The sequence below is a fragment of the Nannospalax galili genome, unplaced genomic scaffold, assembly GCF_000622305.1.
Source record: "Nannospalax galili isolate Female #2095 unplaced genomic scaffold, S.galili_v1.0 scaffold751, whole genome shotgun sequence".
In the NCBI taxonomy this organism is placed as follows: Eukaryota; Metazoa; Chordata; class Mammalia; order Rodentia; family Spalacidae; genus Nannospalax; species Nannospalax galili.
In genome coordinates this window covers 4,609,571-4,633,881 of record NW_008331125.1, presented here as the reverse complement: position 1 = coordinate 4,633,881, position 24,311 = coordinate 4,609,571, and the positions used below count along the sequence as shown (strand labels likewise).

Genomic DNA, 24,311 nt, shown 5'->3' with positions numbered 1-24,311 from the left:
TCAAAACCAGCCACAAAAAGGTTATCAAACTGCATTTTTGAATTTTCTGAAATTCAGAAACAGGCATTTTAAAAGAAAGTACCCTGGGACTTGAGAGATGGTTCAACAGTTAAGAACATTGGTTGTTCTTGCAGAAGACCTGGGTTCGAATCCCAGCACCCACATGGCAGCTAACAACTGTCCGTAACTCCAGGCCCACGGGATCTGACAGCCTCTTCTGTCCTCCAGGGGCATTGCACAACACGAGTGCACTTACGTACATGCAGGCAATACATACATACACATAAAATAAAAATAATAAATAAAATTTTTTTTAAAAAGATAAAGTATCCTGAAAGCTGGAAAAATAGTTCAGTGGTTAAGAGCACTGGCTGCTCTTGCAGTAGACACAGGTTCAATTCCCAGCACTCACATGGTGGCTAACAACCATCCTTAACTCCAGTTCCAGGGGAATCCTATGCCATCTTCTAACCTCCACAGGCACTGCATGACACACACATGCAGGCAATACACTTATACACATAAAAGAACAATTAAATTTTTTTTAAAAGAAAAGAAAGTATTCTGGACAACATAGGTATCTTCGAACAATAGCACTATTTGTTAGTGAGAAAAGATGGGTTTTTGTGAACAATTCAAACCTCTATTCTCTGCTTTACACCCACCACAAAAATGCACCAATAATAATAAAAGCTATTGAAGTCACGTATATACACAAAGGCTCCATCAATGTTAGAAAAGGCTGAAGAATAGCTTAAACAAAATTGCCATATTAAGATTGAGAGGGGCTGGAGATGGCCCAGTGGTTAGGAGCACTGGCTGATCCTCCAAGCACCCACATGGCAGTTAACAAGGGCCCTTAACTCCAATTCCAGAGGATCTGATGTCCTCTTCTGGCCTGTGGGCATTGCATGCATGTGGTACACTTATATATATAGGCAAAACACTCACACATACAAAATAAATTCAAGAGAAATTATAGAAAAACAGATTTTTAGTTAATTACTTACCTTTAAATAACCACAACAAAACCAAGGAAACCACAGCTTTAATAGACAACTGAGAATGTTTTGCTTCAATATTTTTACTCCAACACTAAAATATAGCCATAAACAGATATATAAAACCATTCTATATAAGTCTTGTTTAATTTCAGTGACATAAAAAGTATATCCTAGATCACCTGAATAACACAAATAAATACTGAATGATCTTAGTGGGACCAGGAGGAGCTGATAACATAAAAATAATAGCATCAAGTGTTATTCATACTGGTCCATTCAGCATTCCTGGAAGTCCTTGGGTTCTTGAATTTTGATAAGCACTATACTACTTAAGAGTATGTGTGGTTATAGTTGAAATTCATAAACCTTTAAAAAGTCTAACTTGGATAACATATGTAACTGAAATGATTACTCTTCCCAAAAAAGACAAAAACTCAGGACTTCTTTATTAAAAAGTATCAAATTTATTTCAACATTTAGTTTCTTTTTTTTTTCATTACACCATTGGACAATTACTCTAATTAAAATTCATTACCAGAGGTCAGAAGACATTAATAAGCAATTAAATACTGCAATAGAGAGTTACTGGACCATACCTTTAGAAAAGCCATGTTTATTTAATAGGCAAAAAGGTCATTTTACCACTGAAAAGTCTTTCAGCTTTGAACTTCTAATTGCCATTTTATCCCGTTCTTAAAATCACTATTATGCCCAGCAAAATTTTTCAAAATTTTGAAGCTTTCTTGTTCAGTAATGAAGTATCATTTCACAAATGTGAAACTTTAATTTTTGCTTTGAATCTGTGTGAATAAAAATTAACCAAACAGCACTATCCTATTAGTTAAAAATAAAAGTATATTTACATAATCAGCAAATTATCTGATAAAGACTTTTAACTCCTCCACAGTTGTAGTCAGCATAAGAAACGGATCCCATGGCACCAACTGCTCTTGGCATTTCCATGGCAAGCTCTGGATCCCGTTACACTTCCTACCTCCACTAAGGAAATGGGAGCTTTCAGAAGTACAAAAATTAGCCTACATGTTCTACATGGTCAAGATGAGAATTTGTTATAAAATTATGTTTAAAAATGCAGAACGTCTTCATAATTACCAGTTGTCTCAAAGGCTAAAAACTAATATTTCTTTTGAGAAAGAAATGCTTTATTTCAAGAAATAAACAATGATTTTTAAATTGTGATTAATATATCTCTTTTAAACTAAGGTAAATTTTTCACCTCAGAGAATAATTCTTTTACATTCCTAATACCACCCTGTCCAGATCTGAATCCCATCTTAAACCACCATTTGAATAAGATTCATAATTGAAAGCCACTTTTCTGTGCAGGCTGTTTTCCACTTGAACACATAAGCTCCAAACTGTCAGCTGTTTTCACTACAGTTGAACATACAAAAATGCTTACTTTTCAAGTTGTAGAGTTTCTGCATAATACCTTGAGGAAGGGATCCACGTCTAAACACAAAATTCATTTATATTTCATATAGTTTGAAAATCATTTAATGTATTTTTACTGCACCTGTGTTTCGACTGCATTTGACTGCAGCCCCCCCCACCCTAATCACACACTCCATGTGGAATGTCCCACTCTTGGCATCATGTCTGCACACAGGGTCAGATTTTGCAGTACTAAGGGTTTTGAATTTAGGGATGTGCCACCTGTATAATAAATGCTAATTTATAATGCCTGACAGTAGATTCCAAGCCTAAAATTACCACAGTACTGAGGTCAGGGCATAATTTATAGGGTCAGATTTAAATTACTAATCATACTACCATGAATTCAAATGAAACCTTATTTGAGTCCTTCCAAAGCTGCATAATTTTCCAAATGATTTCTCTCTAGTTGCAGAGCCAGTTTGTTCCTTCAATCCTTTTTTAGTCGTTTAGCTTTTGCAATATTTTCTTGACGTTTTTGTTTCTTCTTTTGCTCTTTCTCCCTGGCTTCAATCATCTTGGCCAACTTCCAGGACAGAACGGCACTAGCTAGGAACAGTGGAGTGAGGGCCAAAATAACTGCTGTAAGGAAGCCATATGGGTCCTTTGCAGCCCATTCCACAACATACTCAGCCCAAGCCTTTATGTCAAGCATCTCTGTAGTAGTCAGGAAATTGAGGGGTGGAGAATGGGGGGGAAAATAGAAGACAGTGTTAAATTCTCTAAAAGCTGCAAAACAATGTTAAATCAGAATTCCACTGTCATTCAGTTTCTTTCAAGTATAATAAAGACTATTATCTCCATTTAGGAAAATAAAATTCAACTACAACAAGAATACACACTTAGGAAATGTAAATTTATACAAAAATTTAAAAAAAAAGCACCTGGACTTTGTCATAAGGACTTCCTCACATGCTTCTTATATGCAAGACAAACTATGTAACAGCAGACTTAATACACGAAATCTTGATTTCTATGCACTCATTTCAGGAAACAACCAAATCCTGTTTGTCATTTGACACACCATTAGTACTGCTAAGTACTAATTAACAAAAGTACAAATGAAACCATGTTTGACTTTTTGTGCCAGACTGCAAAAAATATTCTCAGAGAAGACAAAGTAATCAATGGCTATTTCCAGACCAGGGAAGTAAGGAAGCCATGTTGCTCTATTCACATTTATGCCAAGCAAAAAATGATACACTAGGCCATAGGCTTTCAGTTGACAGCCCTAACTATAATAAATATGAGAAATGTAGCCACAAAAAGTGCTATACATCTTGTTCCTTTCTGAGGTGGTGGGGAGGGCCATCGGTAGAGTGTGGACTGGGGTGGCACTTTCTATTTTGCCCCAGGGGTAGGTTTTCTTATCTTTTATATCTCTATAAATCAGTATTTAATCACAGGCTGAATTAGAATACCTAGATAGGGAATGGGTATGCATACTGCATACAGCCACTTAAAATTTCAGCTCAGATGTTAAAAATCATCTACCTTGTGCTCAAGTTGTGATCTCTAATTTTTTTTTTCCTGGGATTATCAGTGAGCCAACCACAATTTCAGATGACCCTTAGTTGTCTTCTTCTTTAGTTCTACCATATACTTCTGAGAGGTTTAAATTCTATATAGTGGATGAGTTGGAAAAGAAAAAAAGAATTAAGTCACAACTTAAACAATAATATTATAAATGAAAAATCTCTAAATTTTCTATATACTGTACATAAAGTGACAAGCAAAAATGTCTTTCTATAATATTACATACAGGCTTTTTAACACCTATTTCTTCCCAATCTGAGTATGCCACCATTGCAAAGGCCCTGAAAGAAAATCCTAATTACTAGGAATCAAGTACTTATTTAAGAACTAAATTACGTATCTGAATAAAATTATGATATTCATTTATAAGAAAAGCTCCCTCACTGACATGCAAACCATATCCAGAGACCTTGAGCCCCGCACCCCGATTGCTGAGGATCCAAGACCTAGAAGCATGCTCAGCAGGTGTTCTAACACTGACAAAGATCCCCAGCCCAAAGCTTGAACTGTTTATACTAAAAAGATTATTCATTCTCTGGACTGGGCACATCATTACAGGGCCAAACACCGCTTTGCTCTCTAATAAACATTGTTTGCTTTTCTTATAGGAAAAAGATAACTGAAAGAGTTATGGTAACCCACAATCCCCACCACGTCAAAAAAAAAAAAAAAAAAAACCGCCACTGGTTTCAACAGAAAACACATCAAACTTAAGACGTCGACTATCCTGGCTCATTTCCTCACACCCGCGGCCAGTTGTAGCTAGGTGGCCGAGATGGTCCTGCTCCAGTCGGGTAAGGAGCTAATACAAGTTCCTGAGGCAAGCAAAATAACTTTTGCAAACAGAGAACTACGCGGAAGACCTGGTGAGTGGCAGAGTTCTCGTCCACAGGCCTCTCAGTTACACCCCAGACACCCCGCATCTCACACTCAAGTAGCATTCTTCCGCAGCACGCAAGGATAGCTCGAGACCAGCTCGCGCAGTCCCCGGCGCTGCAGCAGGCTGTTTCCACCAGCGGGCTTAGGACTCTAGGCCCCGGGCTCACCCCCTTCCCCGACCAGGGCCACGTCCCCCGCTGCCCTGGGCCTCCGAAGTGTACTGCTTGTCCCGCCCTGCCGGCGGGCCGCTGACCGCGAAGACTCGCCGCCCCTCGGGTGCCCAAAACCACTCCACTCACCGCCAGCCGGAAGCAGGAAGGCGGAAGCCGCGGCGCTCGCGTCCCACCCACAGGCCAGCCGGACGCGCAGCGAGGTGAGGAAGTCGCGGGCCGGCTTCCGGCGGCGCCCGCGCTGTGGCCCGAGGGCGGGGCGCACGGACGTTTCCGGGGAGCGGCAGGTGAGGCCGTAGGGGTTGCGAGGAGGCTTCGCGTCCCAGGGAAGCGGGCGGAAGAGGAACCTGCAGTGGGCCTCCCCTGCCGAAGCCGGACGTGGGTGAGGAGTTTGCGGGAACTCAACCCAAAGAGCCGCGAGAACGGAGGCGGGCCTCAAACCGAATGGGGCTCGGGTGTCCCAGCCAGCACCTCACCCGACCTCTCTCTAACGCTTGAACAATAGTCAAATCCTCCTGTCCCAGAGACAAAGCCCAGCTGGGCCGGCATGGATCCTTGAGCCTTGTTACTAAGGGATATGTTAGCACGTTGTGGGAAAGGGGTTGTGTTTGCTTTTCATTTGAGAGCCTAATTCATTTCACAAAAGAATGATCGATACTTGCCCAAAGTAAACTTCTCAGTAATTAAACTGTCGGGGCAGAGAGTTCTCACAGAAGTACTTGTTATTTCAGTACACAGATAAAAGGATGCAAAAGTCAACAGGCAGAAAGGGTACGTTAAATAGTCTTCTAATCAACAGGAACTGAAAGATTAGCTCTTGTTTAGTTGAGGCTCAAATTTTGTGATCGCTTGACTGTACTGCTTGCGGTATTTGACTACCTCTGGTAAATGTTGCAAGACCTTCAGTGGTGTGTGCCAAATAAAGCACGTTTTTATTCTTGAGAGACTGTAAAGTGTTCTTTCCGGAGCAAGCTGAGACACGTATAATTGAAATGTAACAACAGTAACTGTTATTTACCAAGGAACAGACTTGGCAGATAAATCTAAGGATCTAAAATACTGCTCCTGGGGTATGTGTTAATGTTTGTATGTTGTTACCAGCAGTTGTTTTCTTATTCTTGTTTGAAAGCCTGTAGGGTGATTTAGACCTAGATTGTACCTGAAGTAACCAGAACAAGCAAACCCATAACTGGGTTGTGTCAATAAAATTTTCGCTTGCTAGAGTGAACTGATTTCTTAAAACTATTACAAGTAGAGAATCCAGGTTGGGGGGTCAGATTTTTTAACGCCCTCTCCAGAGGGCATTTTGGAGATGTTTCATTCAAATCTTGAATAGACAGGCTTCCTCAAGTACTACCTCCCAGTAAGTTGCTCTGCTGTATGTCTTGTTAAAGGTACCAGAGTCTTGGAAATAAAGATGTAGCACTCAGGAAGGAAGCCTCTGGGGACTACAGAAAGGATTCTGCAGCTACACACACCAGAGAAGATGGGAGGAAGCCTCTATAGCTCTTTTTAGTCTGAGACCATCCCTTCACAATCTTATTTTACAGATCTGCCTTTGAGTGCTACAGTACTCTGATATAATCACCCTTAAGTTAGTTTCCTCTTTTGTGTCTTGAAAGCTTCCTATCTAACTTGTAGTGCCCCTTGGGCCCCTATAGTAAATTGGTCTGTATTTGGCCAGTTCTCTGACTGTTTAGTGGAAACATTGCAGGTTTTTTTAAAGTCTTAATGTTTTATTTGAAAAGATTCTTAGCCATTTTTTTGGAGGGGGAGGGTGTTGGTGTTAGTGGTCTTGCTTGTTTGTAACAGATTCTCGATATGTAGCCCAAGTTGACCTCTAACTCTGTATCCTCCTGGATCAGCCTCCCAAGTGGTGGATTGTAGGGATGTACCTCCACAGCCCTGTTTTTTATTCTCCCAAATGCCTTTCAGAATACCATTTTTAGGTAACAAGGAATAACTTTGGCTTTATTTTTAAGAAAGTTGTAGCAGGGTATAGGGCTCACTCCTGTACTCCCAATACTTGGTGGAGGCAGGAGAGTTATGGGTTTCAATATCTTCCTCAGCTACACAGTGAGTCGGAGGCCAGCCTGGGCTGTGTCTCAGAATGGTGGTAGGGCAGTTCCCATGGAGATAGTACTTGGAGAAACTGTCTATTCCAGATTAAAATCACTCACACAGTGGCCCCTGGAGTGAAGGAAGATTCTTCTGTAATAATATATTTACTCTGATTAGGAGACGTTGAAAGGTCTCTCGCCTGTACTTTTGCTTATTTTGTTCTTCACATATTTGAGTTCTTATGATGGAATTGGTTTTTATCTCTGAAGTTTAGTTTTGTAACATTTTATTTTTCTTTTAATTTTCTTTTCATCACAACACAATGCAAATACGTTTATTAGGTGCATTTTAACTGTTAAGTAATTATGTTTTTTAATTTGGAATGTCATGCCAAAGAATAATTTTAAAAAAGCATTTGAGTACTTTCTATGTATCAGGTACTGAGGTAGAAACTTCAAATACTGTCACTAATCCATCCTGTGATTAAACCACCCTGGTGGATTGTGTTCCTAACCCCTATTTTACAGAAAGGAGCCAGAGACTTAAAATGTAAAGCAGGATTCTAAACATCACCAAAATCCCTGCTCATTTATAATGTTCAAAAACTTGGCAAAAAATGCTTATTTCACGTGGTTAAAGGTATGTTTTAGTCTCTATCATTGTTAACTGATAATGACTAAAATCAAATAATAACTAAAACCTCTGACTTCAAAACTGCCTACTGCCCAGGTGGTGGCAGCATGTCTCAAAGAGCTGGAGTGCTGGGGAAGGCTCCCAGCCTTGCCAGTTGACGGCTTGTCTTCATCCCACGTGCATAACTGATCTGCATCTCTGCTGGGCCCTTTGGCTACTACATCCTCAACTCCTCAGTGGTTCATCCTGCTAGAGTACAGTATCCATCAGAATGCTTTCTAGACAACTTGTTTGGAGATATCCAATAAAACAATTTTAGTTCAATTATAGTTATTTTTTAACCATTATTTGATATTGGGCAGAAGCACTTAAAGTATTAATATTAGCTAATATTACTAGGAAATGTTTATTTAACTTAGAAGGCATGCTTTTTCATATTTAAAAAAATGTTTATTTTGTGTATGAGTGCTTACATGTATATATATGTACCATGTGTGTGCCCAATGCCAGAGAGAGCATGGATCCTCCTGGGATTGGAGTTACAGAGGATTGTGAGCTGCCATGTGCATGCTAGGAACCAAATCCGGATCCTCTGTCAGAGCAGCAAGTGCTCTTAACTGCTGAGTCATCTCTCCAGCCCCAGAAGTCGAGTTTCTTAAAACTTAATGATACACCAATGAAGGGGCTTATGAAAACTTTTTTAGAAAACAGAATTAGAAACTCAATAGAGAGTAATGCAAGGTTACATAATTCAGAAGTACTACGTATAAATATATAGCAAAATTAAATTACTCATTAAACTTTACTTAGGGAGCCATCCAGATGGCTCAGTGAGTAAAGGCACTAGCTGTCAAGCTTAAGTTCCATCCCCAGGACGCACACGGCAGAAGGAGAGAACTGACTCCTGCAAGTTGTTCTCTGACCTCCAATAGGTACACTGTGGCATGCACATGCCCCCAACACACAAATAAATAAATGTAATTTAAAAAAATTTTTTTATTTTTATTTTATGTGTATGAGTGTATTGCCTGCATGTATGTGAGTACACCCGTGTCCTGCAATGCCGCAGAGGTCAGAAGAGGGCTTTGGATTCCCCTGGAACTGGAGTTAAGGACAGTTCGTAGTTGCCAGGTGGGTTCTGGGAATCGATCCCGGGTTGTCTGCAGGAGCAGTCAGTGCTCTTAACCACTGAGCCATCTCTCCAGCCCCTAAATGTAATTTTTTAATTTAAATTTTTAGTCAAAAATTTACTGGAACTTTTCGTTCATATCTTTGTAGATCTAATGCCTTCTTAGATTTCAAAACAAGTACTGCCCGTCACAGAGGGCCTCCCCACCACTATCACGTTTGCTTCCCACAGCTCTTACTTCAGTCCGATATTTGTTTACTGGTTTACTGTCTTCCTACTCAAATATAAACTATATGAAATCATTGCTCCAATGACAAGAACGTCACTGTCTTGTTTTTGCAATACTGGGGTTTAAACCCAAGTGTGTAGTACATTCTAGGAAAGTATTCTACCAATGAGCTATATAGTCCTGGTCCTTTGTAACTTTACGATTTTTTAATATATATTTTTATTGAATTTTTGTGCATTTCATACAGTATATCTTAATTATATTTAGACCCCACCCTCACTGGATTTCATGCATTCTATCATAAATGTTAAGGCCTATGAGTCAAGTTTGTGTTCCCAGATGTCCCCTAGTATGAGTCTATCCACTTGGTACCTGGTCAGCCTATCTAGCATCACTCCCTTAAAGAAAACCAACTCTCCTTCACCCAACAGTCATCAGCTACCAATAGTTCCTCAGCTAAGGTTGGGACTTCTTACCCTTTTCCCAAGTTCTATACTGGGTTTTTATCTGGTTTGAGTTTGCATGGATCTTGTGCTTTCTGTTGCCATTGCTGTGAGTTCATATGACGCATATCCCAGGAGCCTGGAAAACTGTTTCCTTGTGGTCATCCACTACCCCTAGCTCTTACAGTCTTTCCACCAGCTCTTCCACAATGGTCCCCAAGCTCTGTGAGGTTTAATATAGAAGTCCTGACCAGGGACACATGTTCTCCAGTCTCTTATTCTTTACATTTTGGCCAGTTGTGGTTTTCTGTGTTAATCACCCTCAGTTGCATGAGGAAGCTCTGCTGGTGAGAGTTGAGAGATGCAATTTTATATTTTATTTTTTGAGACAATCTTGTTAGTCTTGAATTTACTATCATTTTAAGTAACTGATTTCAAGATACAGTGTTGCTCCTTAGCCCAGTAACTGTTAGTGTTTGAGCAAATGAAATAAATTAAATCCTGGGTATTTATGAAGCTTGTATTAAAATACCAAAGGTTGGAAGGTTTTGAGTGTTGACATGGGTGTGTGTGTAAAAATAAAGATGTTTGGAGATTAATACATTGTGGTTATCTCATTAAAGGAATCTAGTTACTTAATGGTTTCCAAGTATGTAAAATTATCTACAGGAAAGTAGTGATTCATCATTTTCATTGATAAGATAAAAAGAATTAGTCCTAGACTGTGGGTGCTAAGATTTGAGATAAGAACAAGCTAGACTAGAGATCTAAAATAGAGATCTTTGAAAATGGGATGAGAATGTCTATGCAGACTAGATGCCCTCTCTAGATATTTTTTAGCCTTACGTTCTCGGTGTAGATTGCAGGAGAAGTAGATCAGGTTTCTTGCCTGCCCAGCACTATTTCCATATATTTTGGAACCAGTTGGGGGAGGGAGATTGGTTTGGTTTTTATGGTTTTCATGGTTTTTGTTTTCCACAGTCAGTATATAGTGGCTATATATTTCTGCTTTGTGTAGTTTATAGAATTTTGTTCACATAATGCTGAACATTGGTTACCTTCTGTTTTTAACACTATAACTTTTGCATTTATAATTCTTAATTTCCTGCATGTCCTGAACATGCACGTGCAGCAAAGTCCCTGTAGTTAGAGGACACCTTTTTGGATGACTAAAATCCCTGTGAAGCTGTGGGCTTCAAACCTCTTAAAGTTTGGAGAGTCAGTGAGCTTCCGTGCTTTATCTTCATACTCAGATATCAGTCTTGTTCCTTAAATGACTTGGTTGGGTTGCTATGTCAAGATGCGTTTCATTTCTATGCTGGATTCTCCAATCATCAAATAAGAATTGTTGTCCCACAGGACTTGGAGGAATCAAGCTGAAACTGACCTGGAAACCTCCTCCCCAACAACCAGCTCTCATAGTACCAAAAGGTACTGTGCATGCTGCCAAGGAAGAAAAGCAGTCAGTAGTCCTACCCAGCTGTAAAGCCTATGAGCCACAACAATGACTGGCCCAGTAAGATATCTGCATTGGTGCAATAGTGGCACTTTTATCTTGGGGGTAACCAACAACTGTCTTAATTGGACTTCAGGCCCACTTAGTAGAAGGGAATTCATGACTCGTACTGTAAACCTAGCCAAATACCCATGACTGGAGAGGTCATAGACCCTACAGGAGCAAGCACCTATTGTCATTTCTCTAGACGAATATTTTTAAAGCTTATCTTTAAACTCACAGATAAACCCAGCTCTCACCCTTCATCAAAGAACCTTTTTTAGCTATAGATGGAAATGATTACCAAGAGCCACAACTGGTCAAAATGCTGAGAATTAAGGACCAGGATATATCTAAAATGCAACTCCTACACCTCAGGAAACATAATAGAAGAAGAGGTAGAAAGATTGTAAGAGAGGACCAGGATGCTGGCTGCTAGATAGTGTCTTCCAGACATGACAGGAAAGCTGCACCCATGAGATCTCGACAATATGGTTGCCTGAACAAGACCTGTATAATGACAGCACTAGCTGATACGCCAACTTAGATGAGGGAAATTTCACGTCTCACCTCTAGATGAAGAACTACAGGCTATTAATGGCTGCTGAGAAAGAATTAGTTCTGTCCAGGGTCTAACTCCCTGATAGGTTATCCAATTGCAAGTGGTCAGCCCTAAACACTTATACATACTAACATCACTAAATGAACTCAATAGGGTGTGTGTGTGTGTGCATATATATATATGTAACAATTAAAAAGAAAAAGTCAGGATATTGAGAGGGGATAGGACGAGTTGGGGGTGCGGGGAAGAGGTAGAAATTATGTAAAAACAGTAGTTGAATGACATTTTCAAAAACATGAAAATTTAAATTAAAAATAATTAAAATATAAGTAGTAAAAATAAACAGTAAAATAAATGGGGACAGTTATGTTGCCCATGTTGATTTTAGTCTTGCTGGAATAAAGATTAAATAATGTAGAAATATAAAGTACTTAGACCAATGCCTGGCACAAGGTAAGCATTCAAATATTTGCTAATAAAATGTTCTTGGGTGGGGGGTGGGGGGGCGGTAAAGAATTGCAGTTCCAACAGGAAAGCCAATCCACATATTAGAAGTCTTTGTAAACTTTGTTTACAAAATGTGCTTTGAATGAGACTGTCCCCCATAAGCTCCAAGTATTTGAACACTTGGTCTCCATTTGGTAGCACTGTTTGGGGGAGGGTCACAACATTTTAGAGGTGTGGCCTAGGGATGGGCTTTGAGAGTAGATCATCAAATCCCATTTCCAGTTTGTCTCTGCTTCCTGTGCCTGCTTGAAGATGTGAATGCTCAGCTTTCTGCTCTAGCTGCCTTGTGCCATGCCTCCCCCACCATACTGGAGTTTTGGCCCTCTGGAACCACATAAACTCTTCCTTGAGTCTTGTCCCTCTGGAACCACATAAACTCTTCCTTCTGTAAGTGGCCTTGGTCATGGTATTTTATCACAGCAACAGAAAAGTAACTAATAAAAACAGTTCCTCGCACTGTTGGCTTCACCAAGTAGCTTTTGCATTTGAACCCTCTGCATATAAGCAAGCTGCTTGAAATAACCTTGTGTTGTGTTTTTGATACAGGCTCTCCCTGTTGCCGCAGATACACCTGACTGCCTCCTGAGTGCTGGGATTAAAGGTGTGTGCCACCATGCCTGGTGAAATACCGTTTTTTTAAAAATAAATGTTTTCTGCATGTTACAATCATGGACACTGTCCTCTGTGTCATACAGTGCCCTTTATATAAATTTTTTTAAAGTCCCATTTAAGATTTTTTTGGAATGTGGCTCCAAGGAAAGTTTTTGTTTTGTTTTTGTTTTTGTTTTTGTTTTTTGAGGCAGGGTCTCCCTGTAGTCCCAGCTGCCTGGAACTTACTATGTAAGCCAGGGAGGCCTTGCTCTTACAGAGCTCCACCTGCGTCTTCCTCCTGAGTGCTGGGAGACATGCACCACCACACCGTGGCTCAAGAAAAGTTTTTGTATCTCATTGATTTGACTCTCAAGAAACTTGAGCCAAATTTGAAATTCATGTTCAACATCCATTCTAACCTACATCCTAAGCACACACTCTACCACTGAGCAGTACACCAAGTCCCCACATTTCTTTTTAGTATAATTTTCTAGAACAGGCATCCAGTATCATAATTGTTCATGGTATGTTATCTTAAGTCCTTTGTTAAATAAGGAGGATGTGGGTTATCTTTAGGTTAAGTGTTCAGAGCTTCACTGAAACCTCTGATATGTAACAAGTACTTATTTGCTAGTGAAACTCTTCCACTAATTCTAATTTGTATTTTAAAATCTTGTTTTAGGACTATTCAGAACCATTAGTTGAAATTCAGAACTAAAGAACATAGAAAACCATTTATTGTAACGACATCCACTGTCTAATTCTACAAGCTAGTCTGTGTTTTTATGGCCCTCCAAGTATAAAGCATATATTTGGAATCTAGTTTTAAACATGAAGAAAAGTTGAATGGTGCTAATCTGTAAATATAGCTCCCTACTTACAGACAAAAGCCCTGGTCCCAAATTCTTGCTTTTGCTGTGTTTACATTTTCTGCTTTGTGGCTTCCTGACTTAAGAAGTGAAAGTCTGAATTCAGAAACTCCATTCTGATTTGTGTATCCTCTTGGAAAATAATAAGTAATAGTATGATAATTTTTCTATAGACTTTGAATTTGGAGTTCTAAAGTTTTTATTCATAATTCTCCACATTTTTTTCAACTAATTTTTATCATGTCAACTGATTTTCCACTGTGTGTTATTCATAAATACAGAACAGTTTCTGCCTTCAGACAGCAATATCATATTCTCTTGATATTGTCCTCTCATATCTAGGTTTTAATATTCTGTGTAACACATACCACCATTGCAGAATTGTGTTGTGAATGGACAGAGGTACTTAAGAATCTGATTAAATATCTCAGCTTATATTTGATCTCCTGTGGACCAAGGAAATCAAATATTTCTGTGCCTTATTTCTCATATCTTTAAAATAGTATTAATCATGGCAATGTCCTATAAAATAACTAATTCATGTTTATGTACCCTTTTACAATAAAAATGATGGTGCTCCATAGAATTCCATTTTAAGTTGATTATTGAGTGCTTACACTAGTCATTAAAAATTGTTTAGCAAATAATGGTTAAGGTCTTTATTTAAGCTGAACATAGTGGTGCATGCCTGTACTCCCAGCATTTGGGAGGTGGAAACAGGAGGATTAGGATTTCAAGGCTACATGAGACCTATCCCAAAACAAAAAAAGGTCCTCATTTAGACTGTAAATATGTATTTAATACAGCCTAAATGAAAAGAGCACCTCTGCATAAAAATAATAGAAAATTATTTCCAATACTTATAAGAAAATGGTAAAAACTTAAATGCATTTTTATTGCTTTATACCACGATAAGATTTTGCGAAGAATGTAATATACAATGAACTGTGTGAGTCCTTTTTTGATTTTCTAATTCTTATACCCTAGAAGGTGTAAATGCTTTGCCACCATTTTCTGACCATCTTACTATATATGCAAGGGACCCATCTTACCATATATGCAGTCCAGGAAGTGCTTTTTGTTGCATCTGTTTTCAAATCTGCTAGCTGCTTTTATACCTCAGGAATCTAAAGCTACATATGGTTCTATAAATTATTCATGTGTATATCCAATGCATATATAACATGCTCATATACATTAATCTGTAATGTGCCATACACCCTACCCCATCCCAATAGAAAGAAGAACCAAATCCTTAAGAAAGCCTAAACGCTCGTTCTTACCAGCCTGGCTAAGTCTCATGTATCTTCTCAGTGTGATAAAGGACCATTTACTGCAGATCTCTGCCATCCTCACAGATGCTTCCCAGAGCAGTGGTTCAGAGTGTGGATTATGGACGCATACTACCTGGCTTTAATTGCTGCTTATTGGAATGATGGAACTACTGTAAGAGTGCACTTTAGAGATTCCCAACTACTAGAATGTTAATTAACCAAGGTGCAAGGGCCAGCCACTGTACTCTGAAATCCATCACTGTTTGTATGAACAGTGTCCTCTCATCTCCATGACTAAGCATGACAGAAATGGTCAGGCAAGGCTGTTTCTTAGACATAAAATTCCTGTAAGAGCTAGTTTAAGGTTCAAGGACTCCCCCTTTGTTTTGTAGGCCTTCCTTAGGCTTCGTGGTAGTCTAAGATACTTCCTCTCAATTACTTTTCCTGTCACTTACACTTGGACTCAGACTTGTGCTGTCATGTGATAATCTACCCAGTCTTTCCCAGCTCCTTCCCCATCCCCAAAATCCTGCACATTTAATCCCATCTTGGCATCTCCTCAGATGACAAAATTGAAACACCATAAAGATGCTCCCTTTTGGTAGGTGGAGCATTCATAGTTCTTGGCATAAGACTGCTGCTTAATTTCACAGTGTTGACTTGGACAGTGTCCCAGTGGAGATAAATTCTGTGGTAGGTGTAAAGATGCAAAGATTTGAAAAAATAGAGTGAGAATGATGCCTACAAAGACAAGAGTTGACTGGTTACCACCAGCTTCTATGAGAGTCCTGCGGGAAGAAAATGAGAATTAGCTGTTAAGCAATTAATAGCTAAGTGTGAGAAGCACTGTGGTAACTTATAAAGAGGCCTTTATTATTTGTAGTAGAAGGACATAACCTGATACAACTACAGCTCTAGAGCTAATTGCTAAAAGGCACAGAGCCTCATTGACATTTGCACATTGAATATTTAGGCAGGTCTTTTAATATGAAGATTAAGAATATTAGATAGAGTTATCTGGATTTGGTACCCCATCAACTCCCTCTGACTTAACTGGCATGCCTGCTGTGCTGGAAGATGAAGCTTCTTGCCACAAGGCAAGAATCCTTCCTCCCTCCTCCCAGAACTTCCCTTCACTTCCTTTCCTGGCTGCCAAGCCAATAACTAAGATTAAATACTAGCATAACCCAACGGAGACAGGCTGACATGTACTGGCAGGAACCATGAACGGACGCTTGGGACTGAATATTAAAGGCACTTGGTTCTATGGGTTGAAAGCTATCATGGTAGAAGGAGCCAAAAGAACTGAATTTGCCTCATTCTTACCAAGATAAATCAGACCAAAAAAAAAGTGTGTTGAGGGGATGATAGAGATTAGTGCCCCCATGTATAGGAAGGAGGAGAGGTGTTCCCAGGCCTATGCCATTGGTTTGCCAGGCTGGTCTTTAAAATGGATGGATCCTTAAGAATGTCTGTAATTGCTGATTTACAAGTACTAACCCTAGTCTCAGCCTGTAGCCTGGACTGATGCTAAAGCAGATTACTACACCCAGAGATACAAAGTATGTAATCACTGACTTGGAAAATGCATTTATTCTGTTCCAATTTGAAAAAGGAACAGGAGGAGCTGGAGAGATGGCTCAGCAGTTAAGAGCACTGACTGCTCTTGCAGAGGACCCAAGTTCGATTCCCAGCACCTACATAGCGGCTACAAACCATCCTTAACTCCAGTTCCAGGGGAATTCGAAGCCCTCTTCTGACCTCCGCGGCATTGCACAACACGGGTGCCCTCACATGCAGGCAATACATTCATACACATAAAATTAAAATAATAAAAATATTTTTTTAAAAAAGAAACAGGAAATAGTTCACAAAGAACAGACAATACTCATTTAGAATGAAGTTTCCCTCAAGACTGTTAACTCCTGCACTGTTAATGACAGTAGAATGAGTTAATCTGAATCATTTAAATGTCCCTTAGAATACCACCTTGAGACGTTCTAATGACCATATCTTACTGAAAAAGACAGCCACTATGCTGAAGGCCTTCGTAAGGTATGTGCTCCAAGAGGAAGGCAGTAAACACTATGGTGATTATAAGCTCTCCTAGTTTTTTATGAGCATGTATGGTTGTGTGTGGGTGTGTGGGTGTGTGGGTGTGTGTATGTACACAAGTAGAGTCCAAAGAACAACCTAGGGTGTCATCCTCAGGACTGCCATCCACTTCCCTTGTGACAGGGTCTCCATTGGCCTGAAGATCACCAAATTAAGCTAGACTCACTGCACACTGCCATTCTCTGCATTTTTATGTGTGTTTTAGAGACTGAACTCAGGTCTTCATGCTTTCAAGGTAAATACTGATTGAACTATCCCCCCAGTCCTCGAACCTGAAGTAAGATGTTTAAACTTCCAGTGCTCAAAGGAATATTAAAATATCCTGAGTGAAAAAGAAATTTGCGATTTTGCATCTATAACAGCAATGAGGATGTATAGCAGTTAATAGGTTTCTTTTGGTTCTAGAGGCAATGCATTCTACAAGGAGTAATCCTTCAATAATCTGGAGAGGCCCAGAGCAAGAAAGAGCCCTGTAACCATTCTAGGTTTCTGCCCACGTGGTCCTGATTCTTGGATCATATGACCCAGCAGACCCTAGTATTAGTGTGGGGAAAGGTGTGATGTTGAATTCATAGAAATTGCGATAGAAGAATCATAGCACAAGCCTTTCAGATTCTGTAGCAGGGTGATGCCATCCACAGCAAGAACAATCTCCAGTGAGAGGGCTGTTCACATGACATTGGGCCCTATAGAAACCAAATACTTGACCAGAGGACACGGAAGCCTGCCTGTCCCAGTCTCTGGGTGAGTGATGCTCTGTCAGTCATTCCAGCAGTATTTATTCATTGATATTCTGTGGAAAGAGCATTTTTCCCTTCTGCCTTTATCTTTTCATTTAAGTGTGCTCATGATTTTTGGTCAACAGATTAAAACCATTATGATTATTTTAATGTTCTACATCTCGACTTGACCAGTGGGATCCCCAGAATGTCTGTATCCTTTTCTTGTGTCATCATTGTTTTCTTAGCCCTGTCTTAATTTTTGGTACAAGATGTCCCAGGCTCATCTTCTCCTCTCTCAGCTCCAGCCCTGGAATCAGCTAGTTTTCTGAGGAGCCTTATTTATTTTCCATGAAGAATAGTGTTCCGTAACCAAGAGCTGAGTGCCAGGTTTGCTCAGTGCTACTGATATGTCATTTCTTGTATATCTCAGCAGAGACACAAATATCTGTTTCAACCTATTAAGAAACCACAAGTTTATACAGATTCCTTCAACACCGTGTTAACATGGCTTTCTAGCTTCTCCCTTTTGCCATATTTCTAACTCCCTCAGCAGAAAGAAACCTGACTGTTATTAGCCTCAGTATATTTATTCAATTGCTCAAGACTAGAATACACAGACAGTAATTGTAGAATTTCTCACTCATACTACTACGAAAAGAAAACTTACTGGAGTTTTAGGAGGCCTACCTCTTTTCAATCATGTTTCAGTTTAGCCACTGAAATGTCATCTGTCTATAGAGCACAGTTAATGCATGAGCAGGGGATGGCTCAGGGACTTGTTAAGGGGCTGTAGAGATTCAATAGTTCAGGCTGTTACTAGCTTTAATCTTCATGTCTACTGTAACTAAAAGTGCCTGACACACAACTGTTTGTGTTTGGTAGGAGTAGCTGATCATGACTTTGTATTTCAGGTTTTAGTGATTAGAATCATATCACTAAGAGTTGCCATCTCAGCTGAAAGAAAGGGCAGACTTTCCCCAATGGTGCTGTTTCATCTTTTTAAAAGCAAACCATAATAGAGTGTTCCTAAGTCATTTCTACCCTGGCATAAAGTACTTGAAACACAACCTTAGTTGCAACTTTTTATAACCTTGTGTTATAACCTCGGTCTTTTTGTAAAAACTGTATCACGCTTTACAAGGGACAAATATTTCTGAACAAATATTTGGGAAATGATACAAGGGAAGAGGTGCTATCAAAGGCAGTGCTCCAAAATGGGAGGCTAGTTTTCTCTGCAACAGAAACAAATTGATTTTTTTGGCGGTGGCATTTTGGAGCTGGAATAGAAGTTCCGAGATCAGGGTTGTTTGTAATGTGCTGTCAACACCAGCTTCCAGGGGTGTTGCACCTTTGTAAGGGTTTCTTTTTGCTTTTGGTACTTCTGTGTAATTTTGCTAAATATCGTTAAACAGCTTTGATGTGCTATCTTAGCAATAATCAGTAAGCAGAACGAAGATGAATGAGTACTTTAGCATTGGTAGGATCTTTGGGGAAGACTTAAATTATGGTTGTTAGCACCAGTATTCAGTGTTGTCCAACACACTAGCTTTTGCCTCTAACATGAGAAGTAAAATTAAATTGACTTTCACCAGCCTAATATCAGTACACAAACTTGCCTGCTTTCCTTGGCATTTTTCCTTTAGATGTACTGTTAGATACCTGCTCTTTACTACAATTAAATTTTGTGTTGAGTCCTTAAAACGCTTGGCCCATTTTCTATGAACTTGAATAAGTAAAATGTTAGGGAAATGAAAGAGGATCGCTTTTAATCTTTGAAAAGTACATTGACCTAATTATAAAGCTGTGTGCAAGCTGCATCTATACAGATGGACCTACTTTGATATCATCTCATCTAAACAGCCTTAAGTTAATTCATCTGTAGTTAGATAACTAGACAAAAATATAGATTTATTATTAGTGAGTATACCTGTCAGATGACTTCTCATTCATCTCTATCAAAGCACACTGCATCCCTTTTGCGTTGGTGGGTCTGCTCCTCATGCTAAGACAGTCTATTTGGGATTCCTTTAAGGTTAGGCTAATTTTTAAGCCAAATATTATTAAATGTCTGGAGTAGGCAGCTTTTTAAATGGCCCCCAGTCATATCCACTTCCTGGTATTTGTGTTCTTGTATTGTCTCCTCAGTCCCCCTCCCCCTTTCTGGTCCCTCCACCACCTCTCCCCCTCTTTCTCCTTCTTTCCTGCCCTTTTTCACTTTTTGTATAAGAAGATGTTCCAACCTCATCTTCTACTTTCCCATCTCCAACCCTAAAATCAGCTGTTTTTCTACAGGCCCTGTTTATTTCCCAGGAATAATGTTATTTGGGCCTAGAAGAGAAGAGGAAAGGCTTCTTGCCACTGTTGTGAAGGTTTTGCATGGTGGTCTCTTTACCTAGAAGGCAGAGTGCGTGCCCTGCCCTATCCCGTCTTACCACTTTCACACTTGTCACTCAGAAAGTGCTTAATAAATTCAACTGTGCTAAGTCTGTGATTCTTCATCTACCCACTAGTAATACTTAGGGGACTCTGAAAATTACTGAGACAGGGACCTTTCCCTAGACCAATTCAAACTGACTTTGTGAAGTAGAGATACTTCCCAGGTGGTCCTAATGTATAGCCAGTTAAAAACTTCATGTAGTTTACCTAGAAATGCTAGTTAAAACTGTAACAAGAATATGGGATGTATGAGGCTCTTTTGTGATTTTTTTTTAAAGACACTGTATTAGTTCTCTATGAATAAGTAGTAAATTACTACAAAATTGAGCAACTTGAAGCACACAACTTACTACATACATAGTCCTTTGGTCAGGAATCTAGGCCCAGCTCGGCTGAGTCCCTTGCCTCTCAAGCTTCTCACAAGTCTGCATTCACAGCATCAGCCAGGGCTGGTGTCATCTCTGGGCTTGACTGGAAAAAGAAGGGTGGGTCCAAGCCCATCCACATGCATTTTTGATAGGATTCGGTTCCTCCTTGGATGTTGGCCAAAAGCTTTCATCAGATCCCTGTTTTTCATTAAAGCAGCTCAGAATATGACAACTGGTTTCTACTCACATGAGCATGTCAAAGAATGAGGTGCTAGAGAGGGAAAGCAAGGTGGAAGCCAGAGGAGAGGAGCAAAAGTAGGGGACAGAGGGAAAGAACAGCTCTCTTTCAGCTTCATATTTTAAAGCCTACGAATAAGCAACTGGCTGAGTCCTCACTTGAAAGGAAAACCAAATCGCCAGTGCCATTTGCTGGAAGAGCACATTCGTGTGAATGCTGTCTTGTGTTTGGAGAGAATCGAGACCACGGCTTCAGTTTACCACCGTGTTTTGGTGAATTGTAGTCAGCTTTCAATAGGACTGGGAAATTTTTTTTCTTTGTGTGTTTATTTACTTGTTTTTTTTTTTCTTTCTTTTTAGGCAGAGTTTAGGTATTCCAGGTTGACCTGGTACTCGTGATCCTCCTGCTCAGCTCCAGAGTGTCAGGGTTACAGAAGGCCCACCATGCTCTGCCTGGGAAGACCTTGAGAATTAGCTGTTAGAAAACATTCTGTTTGACCCTGAACCATGGGCACTGCTTGCCACCCTACCTTCATCCACTGCTGACAGCTCACTCGTCACCCACTTCTTAGGTACCTTATCCCCACTTAGATGCCTAAAGCCTTGGTTTGCCTAACAACTGGTAGAACTTTGAGCTAACATTAAATTACACTGTATGACAAGGTGGGAAGGGCCTGAGTGATGGCATTCATGTGTTTTGTTTATGATCTGATCATTGTGTTGATTTCAAATGAGCAGTACAGTCCAGGACACTTGCCTGCCTAAGACATGTCCACCCCATGTGTTGGAGTGGGCTTACACATTCTTACTGTGGATCCCTGACACAGGATCATACTTTCCAGCTTCAATCAGCTCACCTGTTGGGGGAGGACTTTTAATTTTTTGTTAAGTGGCAAAGGCATTTAGTACTTTGATGCTTTGATCTTTTAAAGCACTCTTCTTTCTCCCTTAGTCAGGATAGTTACTGTGTCCACCACAAAAGGAGGAACCATCACCAGAAAACACAACTGAAACTTACTGTGGAAAAGCAAAACAAAACAACAACAACAACAAAAAACAATTACAAGGCCTGGACATCAAGCCCAAGGCTGGTATAAAATAAAAATCTTAAATGCTGATGTCTGCATAACTTGTATCTCTTAAGTAAATTAAACCTGTAATTCCACTTGGCTGCCTCTAAGTCACTTAAATATCTGCCAACAAGAACATCAATGAACTTAGTATCTCTACAGGTTTATTCATGCATAGCACCCAATTCCTTCTTCCCTCCAGCTGCTGCTGTGCTTCATCTGATGAGATGGAAGCTGGGCTAGGCCATACAAATCCAGGTCATTACTTAATCCCTGCTTATTGTAGGTCATGTTCTCCACTTCACTGTCCAGTTTTAGGATGGTGTGGCTTTGAAAATAACCATATGGTAGTTAATTCTTGTCATGAAGAAACTTCATGAAACTCAGCTTATTTATGCCTTTATTCTTTCTACTTTTATTTTCTCTTGACAATGATACATAATTATGTTGTCGTTTTACTTTTGGGTCTTGGTTGGGTTATTCAAAACAAATAGTTCTTCCTTAGATTTCCCAAAATGGCATGAGATTAACATAGAAAGCATGCTAAAGTTGATATGAACTAAATTTTCAAAGTATAATAGAATTATATAAAGATCATTTGGTCCTCTGCTTTTCTTTAGGTAGAATTAAATGGAGATCACTAAAATTCCAAATCCCAGGCCATATCATATGCCACACCTATGGAATCTCTAATTCTGAGGATGGACCACAGGTATCAGGAGTGTTTTGATTCCCCAGGACATTCCCATGTGTAGACTTGTTTGGAAACCACTGATCTGGACACAGCTGTTACAAGACTGTGAGGCAGTACAGATGTGGCTTGTTTTCTGCCTCTGCCCAGCCTTGCCTGTGGTGGTAAGTTTGTAGTCTCATTTCATCTCCATCCTCTTCATCCACCAAGACCTCTGAGGGTGTGCATCTAGGCAGGACCACTGAATCAGAGGGAATTCCATTGCTGAAAGGAAACAACACTTGAAGCATCAAAGACCACTGCTGGATATACAAGAGATGTCTACATGTGGTTTTAAGTTACTGCTGTTTGTTATTCTTTTTACTGACAACAAAATATTTCTTAATGCAATTTCAGACACTGAGGACTTCTTAAGCAGTTTGTGAAGCTCTCTCTAATAGGATGACAATTTTTTCATGCTTTAAACAACTGTCTTAAAATTCCTTCTTTGAATTCATCAGGTACAGCTTGACAGTATTTAACACAGGGTGTCTCATGAGCACTGAGTGAGAACTGTCCACTTGTCTTGTTTAAAGAATCACAGTTTGACATAAAGTATTGAAAATTTTATTTTCTGTGTATACACATCACTTATTTATGTAAGCATCTACTAGCTATCCAGAAACTGAGAGAAATGTGATTTAATTGTCTCAGTACTTGTTTACTCATAGGTGGTGAATTTACATGTCAAAACTCAGAGCTCTAGCATTGCACAAAAAACAATATGCCTGGGCTGGAGAAATGGCTCAGCGGTTAAGAGCACTTACTGCTCTTGCAGAGGACCTGGGTTCGATTCCCAGCACCCACATGGTGGCTATGAATCGTCCTTAACTCCAGTTCCAGGGGAATCCGAAGCCCTCTTCTGACTGCCATGGCATTGCACGACATGGGTGCACTCACATACATGCAGGCAATACACTCATACACATAAAATAAAAATAATAAAATATTTAAAAAAAACTATATACCACCTCTCAATACCACTACCCTGGCTCCAATATATAAACCTTTAAGGGGACACACATGTATTCAACCATAGCAGGGTAATAATGCACATGTATCTTATTAAAAACAGAATTTTGTCTGAGATGTGGAAATTACTATAGTTATTTTTTATATGAAAAAGTTAGCTAAGCATTATTAAGGAGAGTAAGGACAGCTGTAGTGTATTAAAAGCATACTCAACATGGACTCCAAGGGCCTGGGTCTGAATTCCAGTTATTTAAATATAAAGTAACATTTGTACTCATCGTTTGTTAGATTGCATTTTAATATAAAAAGTCTACATTTTTTTCTAGAATATATTTGTTTCTGTACCACAAAAATGTTACAATGTGCCAGCTTTTAATTTCACTATAAGTGAGGGTCACCAGGGCATACATAAGCCAAACAGTAACTAGTGCCAGCATACCTTGACTTTGAAATGAGCCTTGGAATTGGTGTGTGAACGTGAACAATATTTCTGGAAACTAATTCAATGATGTTGGGGAACAGCATTACTAGTAAGGGTTGGCATGGCCTTCCCTCAATGATAGATTGTGACCTGGAAGTATAAATCAAATAAACTCTTTCCTCCCTAAGATGCTTTTGGTTAGCACAACAGAAAGGAAACTAGAACAAAAATATAACTCAGGCTGAAATAAATCTCCAGCCTATTTTCCTTCACAGTGTTTAAGTGTGCCCCCTGCCCCCCCCCAAAGGACATATAATAACTTTGCTTTTAAGGCCTTGATTCTGGATGATAGATTAAGTAGTGAGTATTGGTTACATGTGATTTAAGCAGTTATTTTATGAAT

The 24,311-nt window shown here is 39.6% G+C and overlaps 1 protein-coding gene and 1 long non-coding RNA gene across 16 annotated transcripts in view; one reads left to right on the top strand and one right to left on the bottom strand.

Moving 5' to 3' along the window:
* Nucleotides 1-1,448: 1,448 nt before the first annotated feature.
* On the bottom strand, nt 1,449-5,179 carry Smim15 (small integral membrane protein 15). 2 transcript variants are annotated; one of them, XM_008821468.3, is made up of 3 exons: nt 5,042-5,179; nt 3,954-4,080; nt 1,449-3,116 (listed from the first exon to the last, which is right to left on the bottom strand). In XM_008821468.3, exon 3 carries the CDS (start codon nt 3,112-3,114, stop codon nt 2,890-2,892), a length of 225 nt encoding a protein of 74 aa, XP_008819690.1. In that variant the 5' UTR covers nt 3,115-3,116; nt 3,954-4,080; nt 5,042-5,179; the 3' UTR covers nt 1,449-2,889. The 2 variants fall into 2 exon arrangements, with proteins under 2 accessions (XP_008819690.1, XP_008819719.1); XM_008821497.3 differs by lacking the exon at nt 5,042-5,179 and adding an exon at nt 4,859-4,999.
* Nucleotides 5,180-5,210: 31 nt separating this feature from the next.
* The window catches only part of LOC103724445, a 42,367-nt gene continuing 23,266 nt past the window's right edge, over nt 5,211-24,311 (top strand). For 2 of the 14 annotated variants that reach the window (XR_003847548.1, XR_003847558.1), the window contains exons 1-4: nt 5,319-5,426; nt 10,899-10,970; nt 12,650-12,704; nt 22,406-22,640. This is a non-coding gene — a long non-coding RNA (uncharacterized LOC103724445). Of the gene's footprint in view, nt 5,427-8,835; nt 8,870-10,898; nt 10,971-10,998; nt 11,056-12,649; nt 12,705-17,094; nt 17,188-21,075; nt 21,288-22,405; nt 22,641-24,311 lie in introns of those variants that run through there. The other 12 variants (XR_001872140.2, XR_003847550.1, XR_001872141.2 and 9 more) reach the window with 12 other exon arrangements.